Source organism: Scyliorhinus canicula, chromosome 11 (genome assembly GCF_902713615.1).
Source record: "Scyliorhinus canicula chromosome 11, sScyCan1.1, whole genome shotgun sequence".
NCBI lineage: Eukaryota > Metazoa > Chordata > Chondrichthyes > Carcharhiniformes > Scyliorhinidae > Scyliorhinus > Scyliorhinus canicula.
This window is the reverse complement of record NC_052156.1, coordinates 24,812,928-24,828,382: the sequence shown is the minus strand read 5'-3', so window position 1 is coordinate 24,828,382 and position 15,455 is coordinate 24,812,928. Positions and strand designations below refer to the sequence as shown.

Here is a 15,455-nt window from a genome sequence, read left to right as displayed (position 1 = left end):
GGTGCAGAGGAGATTTACCAGGATGTTGCCTGGTATGGAGGGGAAATCTTATGAGGAAAGGCTGATGGACTTGAGGTTGTTCTCGTTAGAAAGAAGAAGGTTAAGAGGTGACCTAATAGAGGCATACAAAATGATCAGAGGGTTAGATAGGGTGGACAGCGAGAGCCTTCTCCCGCGGATGGAGGTGGCTAGCACGAGGGGACATAGCCTTAAATTGAGGGGTAATAGATATAGGACAGAGGTCAGAGGTGGGTTTTTTACGCAAAGAGTAGTGAGGCCGTGGAATGCCCTACCTGCAACAGTAGTGAACTCGCCAACATTGAGGGCATTTAAAAGTTTATTGGATAAGCATATGGATGATAAGGGCATAGTGTAGGTTAGATGGCCTTTAGTTTTTTCCATGTCGGTGCAACATTGAGGGCCGAAGGGCCTGTACTGCGCTGTATCGTTCTATGTTCTATGTAACCCAGCTACTCTTGTCCTGTATCTTGGTTGTGGCTACCTCCCTGTAACGCTTCTCTATCACCCACTCGCGGATGATCCGAAGTTCATCCAGCTCCAGTTCCCCAACGTGGTCTCTGAAGAGCTGGAGTTGGGTGCACTTCCTGCAGGAGTAGTCAGCGGGTACTCTGGTGGTATACCTCACCACCCACATCCTACAGGAATAGCATGCAACTGCCCTCGCCTCCACCCCTCTGATTTCAATTTACAAAGAGATTTAAAGGGGAAAAAAAAGAAAAGATTAAACACCCGTTAGGCCCTTTTAAAAGAAAATATATATATACTGTTGCTACTCTCCCAAGTTAACCCTCTAAAATTGGTGACTCTGTGAAATGATACAATGATAGCTTGCTGCCCGCAAAAACAATCCACAAAAAATAAAATGTTTTAAAAATTTAAAAACCCAAAAACAAACAACTCTTCCCTTACAGAATGTAGCTGCCCTGTGAACCAGCTGGAACTCTACCCTACAACTCTGCTCCCAGTCAGCTGCACTCTCTAACCTCCCAGCTCCCTTCATGCTCTTTGAGGAAATGTGGGAAATGAAATGAAAGGAGCACCTAGCTCCCTCCTCAGCTAACTCCCTCAGTCACCAAAATCTCACTCTAGCACTCAAATGCACCCAAATTCAGCACTCAGTGCAAAAACCGTTGGACTTTAGAAGAATGAAACTCCTATAAAATTGTAACAGGTCTAGACAGAGTAGATGCAGGAAGGATGTTCCCAATGACAATGGAGTCCAGAACTAGCGGTCACAGTCTTAAGTATATGGGGTGCAGTATTTAGGACCACGGTGAGGAGAGATTCCTTCACCCAGAAAGTGGTGAGCCTGTTTAATTCACTCCCACAGAAAGCAGTTAAGGCTAAAACATTGTATGTTTTCAAGAAGGAGTTATGTCGATCTATAAAACCCTCAATTCTTTTGACCAGTTTGCTTACTCAAACGTTTTACCTCGGTGTCTTTATTAACCGGGAGAACAAACCACAAACACAAGTTCAAATTCAACAACATTTATTTAACACAATTTATCCTTAAATTTCCTACATGATATACTCGAGGTACCCAAGATCAGTATATACTACCCGCAAAGATGGCTTGATAGGGCTATGGATTTGCTGACTGCCGTCCTCTGGTCCGTCTTCACGAAGGTGGTTCTCGCTGGCAGTCCCTTCCTTCCTTACTTCTTTTTGGTCTGGTCTACTCTTCTCTGGCCTGGCCAAGGTCACCTCCTATGCTGAATGTTCGCTGCCGAGGGGTTTGTAATGCCTACTTTGGCTTTGCTCTCTTTTCCCATTTCCTGTGGCCTTTTGCCAATGGTGTATCGGGGGGGGGGGGAGCAGAGGGGGGAGGAGGAGGAGGGGGGGGGAAGCGGAGGGGAGGGGGGAGGAGGAGGGGGAGGGGGCGGGGAGGGAGAGGGGGGGAGGGAGAGGGGGGGAGGGGAGGAGGGGGGGCGGGGGGCGAGGGGGGGAGGGGCGGGGCAGGGAGGGAGGGGGGGGACCCGAGGCACCCAGGCACCCGAGAGTCAGGCTGGCCTCAGCTTGGAACAATAGATCGGTGCATATCAATCGGATCGATTATTTCTTGATGGCTGATTGACAAGGCAGGCTGGACATGTCTGACCTTTAATATATTCAAATTTGGTCAATTCGAATTCCTATGAGGGTGTGCTAGAATGAGTGTGACTTATTTAAAAGTGCTCAATTCTTTAATCTAATATGGCCAATTTTAATCGGGTCTAAAAGCTAGGGTCCGGTCGGTCACCACAGTTTGATATAGCTCTTGGGGCTAAAGGGAGCAAAGGACATGGGGGTAAAGTGAGAACAGGTACCTGAGTTGGATGAACAGACATCACCATACTGAATGGCCCATTCCTGCTCCTATTTTCTACGTTTCTATGATCGCAAGTATGTTTTGTTTCTGTTATATTCGTGAAAAGGGCAACTTTTTTGCTAACATTCCATTTCTTAACTTTAACTTACTTGGCATGATTCAGTGCTTTCTAATTTAATCTGCTGCAACATCAACTGTCGTCTTTTCAGAAATTGTATATTTTTGCAACTTGCTGAGCACAGCTTGAGTGGGCTGGCATGAACAACACTGCAGGGAAATTCTCAAGTGATGGCTTCCCTTGAAATGTTTGTGTTTTTCTGCTTCTGTGCCAATTGAGGGGGACCAGATTCCACAACACCACTTTGTTTCTATGTGAACAGAAAAAAGTCTTCTTGCTCTGGTGTGATCTGTGTTTGCTGGTTCAATATCAACTGTTATTCTTTACATGTGAACTAGTTAAGAAATCAGCAAGCAGGACATCAAAAGTTGTAATCTTTGGATTACTCCTGATACCACATGCACATGAGTATAGATATAGGAGGATAAAGCAAATTAATGTTTGGGTAGAAAAATGGTGCAGGATGGTGGGCTTTAGGGCGGGGATTCTCCACTACCCGGCCCCCGGGGGGGGGCGTTGTCCCCCGGCGTGTCGGAGTGCTGTGAACCACTCCGACGTCGGGCCGCCCCAAAAGTGCGGAATTCACATTGAGGGGCTAGGCCCGCGCTGGAGTGGTTACCACTCCGCCGGCTGGCGTGAACGACCTTCGCTAGCCGGCATAAGTCTGTGCATGTGCCGGAGCGTCAGCGGCTGCTGACGTCATACATGCGCTGGGGAGGGGGTCTCTTTCGCCTCCGCCATGGTGAAGACCATGGCGAAGGCGGAAGAAAAAGTGTTCCCCCCACGGCACAGGCCCGCCCACCGATCGGTGGGCCCCGATCGTGGGCCAGGCCATCGTGGGGGCACCCCCAGGACCCCGGAGCCTGCCCGCGCCGCCAATCCCGCTGGTCAGGTAGGTGGTTTAATCCACGCCGGCGGGAGAGGCCAGTCAGTGGCGGGACTTCGCCCATCGCGGGCCGGAGAATCGCGTGGGGGGCCCGCCGACCAGCGTGGGGGCTGGGTGCAATTCCTGCCCCCTGCCAAATCTCGGGGGGCGGAGAATTCGGGACACAACGGGGGCGAGATTGACGCCGGCCCCAGGCGATGGGGGTCGGAGAATCCGGCCCTAGATTCCTGGCACATCGAGAGACGCTCGGGGGGAGATGGGACCTGTGCAGGCCAGGTGGGTTGCACTTAAACAAAGCTGACACTAATTCCTTTTGCTAGTGTTTATTGGGGAGGATTTCAACTAACTTGATAAGGTTGCGGGAACCAGGAGGTGACATTAAAGAGGAATACTAAGGGGCACAAAATAGTAGGAGAGACAGGTAGGGCTAGGGTAGGAAATAGCAAGTCCTTAAGTGGGTTCAGAATAATGGGAAAAGTAATAAAGTCTAAAGTAAGGTTAATGTGTGATGCACGGAGTGTGATAAGTAAGATTATTGAGTTGCTAGTCGTCACATGGAAATTATGATGTTGTGACTATAATGAGGAAATGTCTTAAAGAAGGACCAGAATTAGGATTAAACATTCCTGGCTAGAAGGTGTCCAGGAAAGATAGGAAAGAAAGGACAGAGACAAGGAAGGCATTGCAGTGCTGGAAAGTGATTATGTCTCAGAGGAGTCAAGGATCAAATCTATCTGGCTAAAGTTAAAGCTAAAGAAGAGAAAATTACAATTATGTTACTCAGTAGTCTATAGTCCATCAACTAATGGGCAAGATGAAGAAAAACAAATTTGAAAGGAAATTACAGAAAGGTGCAAGAATTATAGGCCCATATTTTCTAGCCTTCAGATGCTCTCAGACTGGAGATACCCTGGAAGATGCATTACGGGATCTCTTGGAAATCCCAATGCAAACACTTTGTGGAAATTGCATGTGAAGTTTCAACTTCTAGTGGACAATTAATTCCCTGCTGCCTGGAACCCTCTGAAATATTAGAGATAAAAATACCGAACTCCTGTGTACCTGAACAATTGACTCCCCCCGACACCCTCGACTCTCTGACTCCCACACCGGACCTTCTACTCCCCTATGACCTCCAGCATCCGAATATTCCAACTCCACCATTGACTCTGCTCCCCCGATCCCAACCCCACTGATAAACCCCATCCCTGCCGACATCCCAAGCCTCCGCCTACCCCTCACCCAATCTGTTACCCTACAAATCTCTCCTGACCGTTGAACTTTAATTCTCCCACATCCTCTGGACCACCTGACTCCTATTGACCGTCTCACTCCACCACCTTACCCTGCAGATCCCCACTCTTTGATTCCATCCTTGAAACTCTGATTCACCCCCATCTTCCCAACTGTGGTGATATGCCTGTGATTAATATTGTACACACTTAGCAATAGGACCTCCAACCAGCAGGTGGTGTCAGACATCGGTCATGTGACATCCGGCTATCGGCAGGAGGTTGCAAGGCGTGCACAGCCGTGCATAGGGGGAGTTCCAGGAGAGTCCAGAAACTCAAGTAATAACTTAGTCTGTATAGCATTCTGATTGTTACCTTACCACATGTAAATCAATAAATCATCAGTCTAGTTAAGTCACCAGCAGTTCGGTATGAAATGAAATGAAAATCGCTTATTGTCACAAATAGGCTTCAAATGAAGTTACTGTGAAAAGCCACTAGTCGCCACATTCTGGCGCCTGTCCGGGGAGGCTGGTACGTGAATTGAACCCGCGCTGCTGGCCTGCCAGGGTCTGCTTTAAAAGCCAGCTATTTAGCCCTGTGCTAAATCATTGTAAAGAACAGGTCACAGAACACTAGACCGACTATGACCAATTCTCTTGCTTTCCATCCACCCTGCGACTCACTCCTGTCCTCAATTTGCCTCCGACTCGACGCCATCCTGCTTTCAGCCATTCTGTTTAATTCCCCCTCCCCCATCCCCTCGCCCTCCTGCTCGCTCTCACCTGCTTGCTTCCCATCCCCAATATTCATTACACACATCATCATGTTATTGATACATAGAAACATCAGTAAGACAGTCTCTTTGGCAGATGTCTATTTCGTTTAAATTTGACATTCTGGAATTTGGCTCTTTGAGATTATGGAAGTGTCTTTCTATTTACTTGGTGGTACTTCTTGTGAAGCTAACTCAATATCTGTCTCTATTGGTATTGATGATTCTGTAGTGGCAGATTCAGTCATTTCTGCATTAGTAGACCTCAGTTCTGTCGTCTCACAGTCCATACATTCTGATGTGAATATTTCAGGTGCACACTTTGTACATTCACTTCTTTAAGCTAATAACTGGTCGGCATATCAACGCCAAATTTGTTCACCATCTGTTTGGTTTGTGTAAGATATAGGACCTGCCCTGGCTCGATTAGTGGCTGGAGTCCATTTTTCACTCGTGGTATAATTTGTAGCCAGGACACCTTCCCACTGTTAAAGACTACTTTTTGAGTTTTGCTCTCTTGTAGCCGCTTGTGTTTGATGCTGTCACCGAACAATTTCCAAAATTATAGGTGGTGTGAAGAGGTTGAATTGCATTCTTTATTTGCTCTTGTATCATAGCATCACTGGTGAGTTTTGCGTTGTTTAATGCATGGAATTTCTATGTGATGTAAGAATGTTGTTAACACATCTGGGTAAAGAACCTTGATCTCTCTATGTCTTTACTGCATGTTTAAGCAATTGCGAATACCTCATCTGATCTCGCAATTGTCTGCTCAGTTGTTGTGGACTTCACAATTTCAATCTTTGACCAATTTGTGTATATATCACTCGGAACACATGCCCCTCAATTGGACAAGCATAGTCAATTCTCTGCCATGGCTGTAGGTCTTTTCTCCTGGTTTAGCTGGGTGGACTAAGTTTTGTAATATCATGAATATTTTCACCCAACCAAGCTGAGAAAATTCAGCATGCATGTTTTCCAGTGTTTTATTTGCTACACGATACAATCGGAACCGTTCCACATTAGAACCTTTCCACATAAGAATTCCATGTCTCAGAATCCTCGTCACACGTGTCCATGGTGCCACTTCTTCCTGCCTTTTCCAGATCCCAGTTCCCTGGTCTGTGCAGCACGGTAGCACAATGGTAGCACTGTTGCTTCACAGCGCCAGTGTCCCTGGTTCGATTCCCAGCGTGGGTCACTGTCTGTGCGGAGTCTACAAACATAAATACCCACACAGCCACTGTAATCTATGAATAACCCTTAATAAATTCCCCCTTTAACTGTTCCAATTTAATAACAAGATCCCATAAACAAAGACCCCTTTTCAAAGGTGTGGCCCAGCATACGGGTCTTTGCTGTGATGCCACTATTTGTTTTCCCATCACTTTTCACCCTCCTGACTGCCTTTCCTCTCGTGCTGTTTTTAACCTCCAGACTGTTTTCAACCTCGCAACTGTCTCTCCAATCGCTATTTTCAATTCCTGACTGCCTCTCTAGTCTCTGTTTTCAATCACCCAACTGCCTCCCCATTTGCTGTTTTAAATCTCCCGACTCTCTCCTCTCGCGTTGTTTTCAACCTCCCATCTGCCTCTCCTCTCGCGTTGTTTTCAATCTTCTCATTACCTCTCTACTCACGCTGTTTTCAATTCCTGACTGCCTCGCTACTCATGGTATTTTTAATTCCCGACTGCTGCTCTCCTTGTGCTGCTTTCAAACTCCGGACTGCCTCTCCTTTCACGCAGTTTTCAATCTCCCGTTTGCCCCTCCTCTCAGGCTGTTTTCAATCTCCCATCAAGTTAATGGAACCCCCAGGATGCTTTAGGAGATTCAATGATGGCAATTCTGTTGCGTGTCAAGAGCAATGGTTAGATTCCCTCTGGCACTTGTGTGGCACGAATGTTACTTTCCTCTTATCAGCCCAAGCCTGGATATTTTCCAGGCTTTGCTATACTTGGAAATGGGCTGCTTTAGTATCTGAGGGGTTGCAAATGGTGCTGAACATGTGCAATCATCAACACAGGATTACTTGCATGCGACTTCTGACCTTGTGGTAGAGAAAAGGCACTTGAAGCAGCTGAAAAAGCTGGGCTTCGGACACTACCCTGAGGAATTCCTGCAGTGTTGTCCTGGAAGTCCTCGAACTGAAATGATTGACTTCAAATAACCTCTGTCTTCCTTTGTGCTAGGTATGACTCCAACCAGTGGCGAGTTTTCCCTTGATTCTCGTTGACTCATGGTTTGTTAGGTCCCTTTGATGTCATACTTGGTCAATGCTGCCTTGAAGTCAAGGACAGACATTCTCACCTCATCTCTGGAGTTCAGCTCTTTTGACCATGTTTTAACTAAGGTTGTAATGAGATGAAGAGCTACTTATGCTATTTAGCATGCAAGTAATCCTGTGTTGTAGTTTCACCAGGATGACAGCTCGTTTTTAGGTATACCTGATGCTGCCCCTAGCATGTCCTCCTGCACACTTTATTAAACCAGGGTTGATCCCATGGTTAATGGTAATGCCCCTGGCGAAACACAAATTTGGTGTCCATGATTATTGCTAAGCAAGTGCAGTTGATTATGCTGTTGATGACCTTTTCCAGTGCTTTGCTGATGATCGAGAATACACTGATGGGGTGCTAATTGGTCGAGATGCAATTGTTTCATGTGTACAGGGCATATGTGGGCAATTTTCCACATTGCTGGGTAGATGCCAATGTTGGAGCCGTACTAAAACAGCTTGTCTAGGGGTACGGCAAGTTCAGGAGGACTATTTTTAAGTACTACTGTTAGAATATGTGAGGGCCATAAAGTGCAAAGAACAAAGAAAAGCACAGCACAGGAACAGGCCCTTCGGCCCTCCAAGCCTGTGCCGACCATGCTGCTCATCTAAACTAAAATCTTCTACACTTCCTGGGTTCGTATCCCTCTATTCCCATCCTACTCATGTATTTGTCAAGATGCCCCTTAAATGATACTATCGTCCCTGCATCCACCACCTCTTCCGGAAGCGAGTTCCAGGCATCCACTACCCTCTGTGTAAAAAAAACTTGCCTCATACAGCTCCTCTATACCTTGCCCCTGGCACCTTAAACCTATGCCCCCTAGTAATTGACCCCTCTACCCTGGGAAAAAGCCTCTGACTATCCACTCTGTCTATGCCCCTCATAATTTTGTAGACTTCTATCAGATCGCCCCTCAACCTGCGTCGTTCCAGTGAGAACAAACCGAGTTTATTCAACCACTTCTCATGGCTAATGCACTTCATACCAGGCAACATTCTTGTAAATCTCTTCTGCACACTCTCTAAATCCTCCACATCCTTCTGGTAGTGTGGCAAAGAGAATTGAACACTATATTCCAAGTGTAGCCTAACTAAGGTTTGATACAGCTGCCACATGATTTGCCAATTCTTATACTCAATGCCCCGGTCAATGAAGGCAAGCATGCCATGTGCCTTCTTGACTACCTTCTCCACCTGTGTTGCCCCTTTCAGTGACCTGTGGACCTGTATACCTAGATCTCTCTGACTTTCAATACTCTTGAGGGTTCTGCCATTCACTGTATATTCCCTACCTGCATTAGACCTTCGAAAATGCATTACCTCACATTTGTCTGGATTAAACTCCATCTGCCATCTCTCCGCCCAAGTCTCCAAACGATCTAAATCCAGCTGTATCCTCTGACAGTCCTCATCGCTATCCACAATTCCACCAACTTTTGTGTCGTCTGCAAACTTGCTAATCAGACCAGTTACATTTTCCTCCAAATGATTTATATATACTACGAACAGCAAAGGTCCCAGCACTGATCCCTGCGGAACACCACTAGCCACACCCCTCCAATCAGAAAAGCACCCTTCTATTGCTACTCTCTGCCTTCTATGACCTAGCCAGTTCTGTATCCATCTTGCCAGCTCACCCCTGATCCCGTGTGACTTCACCTTTTGTACCAGTCTGTCATGAGGAACCTTGTCAAAGGCCTTACTGAAGAGCATATAGACAACATCCACTGCCCTACCAGTATCAATCATCTTTGTGATCTTCTAGAAAAACTCTTTCAAGTTAGTGAGACACCACCTCCCCTTCACAAAACCATGCTGCCTTTCGCTAATACGTCCATTTGCTTCCAAATGAGAATAGATCCTGTCTCGAAGAATTCTCTCCAGTAATTTCCCTACCACTGACGTAAGGCTCAACGGCCTGTAGTTCCCTGGATTGTTCTTGCTACCCTTCTTAAACAAAGGAACAACATTGGCTATTCTCCAGTCCTCCGGACATCACCTGAAGACAGTGAGGATCCAAAGATTTCTGTCAAGGCCTCAGCAATTTCCTGTCTAGCCTCCTTCAGTATTCTGGGGTAGATCCCATCAGGCCCTGGGGATTTATCTACCTTAATATTTTTTCAAGACGCCCAACACCTTGTCTTTTTGGATCTCAATGTGGCCCAGGCTATCTACACACCCTTCTCCAGACTCAACATCCACAATTCCTTCTCTTTGGTGAATACTGATGCAAAGTATTCATTGAGAACCTCACCCATTTCCTCTGGCTCCACACATAGATTCCCTTGCCTGTCCTTCAGTGGGCTAACCCTTTCCCTGGCTACCCTCTTGCTTTTTATGTACGTGTAAAAAGCCTTGGGATTTTCCTTAACCCGATTTGGCAATTACTTTTTTACCCAATGCAATATCCAGTGCCTTCTGCCGTTTCTTAATATTATGTGGAGTGAATCGAATTTGTAGAAGGATGGCTCCTGTGATGCTCGGGACCTCAAGAGGAGGCAAAGATGGGTCACCTACTGCACTTCTGGCTGATGATGTTTGCAAATGCTAAACCCTCATCTTTTGCACTGATATGCTGGGCTCCCCCATTATTTAGAATGAGGATATTTGTAGAACCTCATGCTCCAGTGGGTTGTTTAGTTGTCTACCATAGTAACATCTGGATGTGCAGAAGTGCAGAGCTTGGACCTGTTATGTTGTCTGTGGAATCCCTAACTCTGTCATATCACTTGCTCCTTGTGCTGTTTGGCACGCAAATAGTCCTGTTTTGTAGCTTCACCAGGTTGACACCTCATTTATAGGTATGCCTGGTGCTGCTCCTGGCATGCCCTCCTGCACACTTTATTGAACTAGGGTTGGTCCCCTGGCTTGGTGGTAATGGTAGAGTGGGGGTATACCGTACCTGGAAGTTAGAGAGTGCAATTCTGCTACTGCCGATGGCCCACAACACCTCATGAATGTCCAGGTTTGAGCTGCTAGATCTGTTTGAAAGTTATCCCATTTACCCTGGTGGTTGTGCCACACTACATGATGGAAGGTATCTTAAATGTGATGACAGGAATTGGTCTCCACAAAGACATGTAGTGGTCACACACCTTCTGATGCTATCATGAAGAGATGTATCTGCAGCAGGCAGGTTGGTGAGGATGAGGTCAAGGTCAAGTATGTTTTTGTTTAAATAAATTTAGAGTACCCAATTTTTTTTCCAATTAAGGGGTAATTTAGTCTGGCCAATTCCCTGCACATCTTTGGGTTGTGGGGGTGAGACCCACACAGACACTGGGAAAATGTGCAAACTCCACACAGACAATGACTCAGGTCCGGGATTGAACCCGGGTCCTCAGCACCGTGAGGCAGCAGTGCTAACCACTGTGCCGCCCTGTCAAGTACGCTTTTCCTTCCTGTCGGTTCTCTTGCCACCTGCCGCAGACCCAGTCTAGTAGCTATGTCCTTCGGACTCTACCCGCTCATGGTAGTACTACCGAGCCACTCCTGGTGATGGACGTTGAAATCCCTCATCCAGAGTATATCCTACATCCTTGCCACCCTTCAGTGCTTCGTCCAAGTGATGTTTAACATGGAGGAGGACTGATTCATAAGCTGGGTGTGGCAGGGGAATTGGATGACGTCTTGGATCCACTGTACCGCCACCTCTGTTGGGTCTAACCTGCTGGTGGGACAGTGTACACCCTGGGAGAATGATGATGGTGTCTGTGACATCTGTAAGCATGATTCCGTAAGTCCGTAAGTAAGACTGCTGGGTTGCCATGACTAAGTTTGCCTTCATCGTTTCCAGGTCTGCCCTATTCCATTCTATTTTTGGATTTCTTATTGGTTTTATACAACTGAGTGGCTTGCCATTTCAGGGGCATTTAAAAGTCAGTCATGTTGCTCTCGATCTGGAGTCATTAGTATGCCAGACCAGGTAAGGGTGGCTGATTTCCTTCGCTGAAGGACCTCAATGAAGCCGATGGACTTTGTTTACGATAAACGTTTCATTGTCACCATTAGACTTTTAATTCCAGATTTTTATTGAATTCAGATTCAACATATGCCGAGGTGAGATTCAAACATTACCCTAGGTCTCTGGATTACAAGTCCAGTGACAATGCCACAAAACTACCATTTTCCATGTTTCCCGTGACTTGATAGATGTGCACTGAATGTTAGCATGGGATCAAATTTGAACTTTTATTTGAAATATGATTGAGAATTATTTGATATTTTTCTAGAGCTGAAGAAAAGAAGAACCTCCTGCTATTTTTCAGTACACTCCCAACCTTTGCAAAATGGTATGAGTATCGCCAAGTCACTTTCAAACATTTCAAGGTAGGATAAAGCATTGTATTATCTAGTTATAGATTCTTACTGGTAAAACAATATATTCTAAAAAAGTTATTTTGGAGGAGTTTGAAGACTTAAGCACTGGTGCCGCTGACTTAAGACTAATTTGTATGTTTAGAAAAAATCAATCATTGAATTCATAAACTGATCAGGTGGAAATTCTCTTGCTCCAATTGCACATGCATTCAGCAGCATTCCAATTTAGATGTGCCCATGATCAAAATATGTGTGATGTTCTGTTACTGTTGGAAGCATTTTGTTAGACTATCTGGCCCTTCATCTTTAAGTCATCATCCTTGTTTTCAAATCCCACCATGGCATGGCCCTTGTTATCTATAACCTCCTTCAACCCCAGAACTCTCCAAGATATCTGTGTACTTCTGATTCTGGCTTGAACATTTTTATTTATTTGCACCGTGACTGGCGGCTACGATTTCAGTTGGCTTGGCCCATATTCTGGAACACCCGCCCTTCTTTGCATCTCAAGCTCACTTTTCTATTTAAGTCCCTCCTTAAATCTTTAACCAAGCTTTTGGTCATCTGATCTAATATCACCTTATGTGGTTTTAAGTCATCTTTTGTTTGATAGTGTTCCTGTGAAGCACCTTGGAACATTTTATTCTGTTAAAGGTGCTATATAACTATAAGTTGTTATAAAATGCTACAATCCATTAAGTATTAATTTGAAAGCAGAGAAGAGTCCTGACCACAATGCCAGTGAAGTATGTAGAAATACTTGGAATTTAGTCATCTTTTAAAACATTTTTTCTCTTTCTCAATGTTGTTGCATCATTTTCTGAATGGACAGGATCAGAAAGCTGGTTCTTCCAAATTGCAGCAAGAAGTTTCTCAGCAATATATATTGATTGAACATGACATAATAGCACAGAATTAAGATTGAAGCTCCACTCCGATATACATTGGTCGGTTTGTTGTTCCTAAGTGTTATGGAATATTTTTGATATACAAGGTTGACATAATACAAACCATGGAATGAGAATGAAAATAGGTTCGTTGGGAAGCCGATAAATGGAACAATAGGTGGTCAAGGCTGTGATTCCAGTTTAGTATAATTCTTTTTCCTAAGCTACATGGTTGATTTCATATGTTCCATTTATTTAAAATGACAGGTACACAAATCTTATTTTTATAAAAGATGTTATATTTGAAATGGAATAATGTAAGAAAAGCTCATGGCTGCTGCATTACTGTGAAATTAGTATGTTAAGGAAAAGCACATATATAAAACTATATTTCATCTTGAAATAATTAAATGTAGTTCAACAAAATATTACATTGAAAGTCAAAAGATAACGTGTTACTTTAATCAAGTGAAAATAAACATAGATGAGAACTTTGCGTGTAATATATTTGTATATGTATGTATTTTCTTTTATTTTATTTTCATGTACTTAATGATCTGTTGAGCTGTTTGCAAAAAAATACTTTTCACTGTACCTCGGTACACGTGACAATAAACAAATCCAAATTTGAAGCAACAAATTAATTGAGTTTCTCTGGCATGAAATTAAGCAAATGATGTTAATTGTGTATAACGTTCTGCAAAGATAAAGCAATATGCTGTTGAATATAAAAGTGCGAGTATGAAAAGTATAATAATAAAGCTTATGGGTACTGTGATATAACAATGAATGAGAATATACTTCAGAATGCAATTTCCTTTCACAATCACTTATTAATTTCTGATTGGTGGTTAATTATTTTTGGATCAATATACTCTCCCAAAATATGGTCTTCCAATGGGCAGTCTTCGCAAGCAGATATAACTGTTCGGATATTCTGCCAAATTAACAGGATTTTCTTCGAGCCGAATTTCAGTCAGACGATCACGAATATAACTGGCGTCTTGGGGCTTGCAGAATGTATTGTCCGTAATAGCAGATATATTATTATGCTGGAACACGAAACAAGGGTTACAATAAATGTTAAATTTATCATTTGAGATGATTTAGTACTTCTGTAATCACATTAATTGCTTGATCTTTTACAAATACTAAAATCTGTAGCCGTCTCTGTGACAGCTTTTGCCTTTAATTAAATTCATATAATTCAAATAGACAGTGCTACATAGTTGGACACTTTCTCTCAATCCACCCCAGTGCAGAAGTAGATGTTTTACCATGATTTCACATACATTCTAATTGCGGACACAGTATCCTGAATACCTTGTGATATAAATTCAGAATTATGAATCTCTTACATTTGAATAAGTGAATACATTTTGCAGCTTTGCTGATTATTCTTTAAAGACATTTAAATACTAGACCAATTGCATACAACCACCAAAAAACAATGTTAGTATGTATCTTTAATCTGATACCTCCTGCTCCTGAACTGATTCTGCAGCCAACCTAGTCTGAATTCTAGTCTGATTCAACAGAGCTACCTTGCTTCGTGCAGACTTTACCAAAGGTTTTGCTCACCTTTGCTTCATTCTGGACCTCCATACCAAAGAAGCCTTATTACAGTCCAACCTCAAGTTGGAGTTACCTCCCAGTTACCCACTCAAAATATGACAATGGCTTCCTTGTCTGGGCATGCTAAACCTAAACCTAAGGTTCAGCTTCAGCCTCTGCATGCTGCCTGAGCCACTATTCCAGTTAATCAGTGATATTCTCAATCGCAGTCTCAAAATCTTGACATGACCCAATCCTTGGTGTTGTTCTATACCACTGTCCTGAAATCCAGTGCGGTTTACTTATTTTTACAAAATCAGCATATATGATGTATAATTCAACAGTTTTGTTTTTAGATTATTTTTCTGTATACATACACAATGCAGTTTCCTCTTTGATAATATAACTGGAAGTATGTATATCAAATATATATTTTCAAATATATAATTTACAATATATTTTTATATAGGGTTGTATATAATATATGTTTACTACTCATATAAATAATTGCAGATTATTTGACACAATTTACAGTTTAAGACAACTTGGATTTAGTCATTTGTTGATACAGAATGAGCATTGCTGAAAAAGAAACATGTTGAAGCTTTTCATCTTGCACTCATCAGATCTCTTTGCAAGAATACCAATAAAAGGGGAAAACAACAATTTATATGATATCAGAAGAGAGTGCTGATTGCAAGTGGGCTTTGATTGGTAGGGATGTTGCCATGGAGAATGCACCAGTTGATGGTGACTGACAGTTAACTGCTAAGCATTGTTTGATATTTAAACCAAGCAGCTTGACCCTGAATTGTCAAAGCATTGAACTAAGGAATGAGTCAGCAAATGATTATAATTTATTTTGATTAGCTGAAACAAGTGGAATTATAGAATCCCTACAGTGCAGAAGGATGCTATTCAGCCCTTTGAGTCTGCACCGACCCTCCGAAAGAGCACTCCTACCAGGTCCACTCCCTCGCCTTAACCCTATAAACTAAACTGCACATCCCTGGACACTAAGAGCAATTTAGCATGGCCAATCCACCTAACCTGCACATCTTTAAACTGTGGGA

At 43.7% G+C, this 15,455-nt stretch overlaps 2 protein-coding genes across 4 annotated transcripts in view; one reads left to right on the top strand and one right to left on the bottom strand.

Moving 5' to 3' along the window:
- The window catches only part of LOC119973940 (centromere protein P), a 400,035-nt gene that overhangs the window by 106,148 nt on the left and 278,432 nt on the right, over positions 1-15,455 (top strand). For all 3 annotated transcript variants that reach the window (XM_038812604.1, XM_038812606.1, XM_038812605.1), the window contains exon 6: positions 11,854-11,950. In XM_038812604.1, the coding sequence (XP_038668532.1) occupies positions 11,854-11,950 (97 nt within the window). The remainder of the gene's footprint in view (positions 1-11,853; positions 11,951-15,455) is intronic.
- Positions 13,258-15,455, bottom strand: part of ogna (osteoglycin, paralog a) — a 28,440-nt gene continuing 26,242 nt past the window's right edge. Inside the window, exon 6 of the mRNA XM_038812603.1 lies at positions 13,258-13,880. Coding sequence (XP_038668531.1) covers positions 13,695-13,880 — 186 coding nt within the window. The 3' untranslated portion in view covers positions 13,258-13,694. The remainder of the gene's footprint in view (positions 13,881-15,455) is intronic.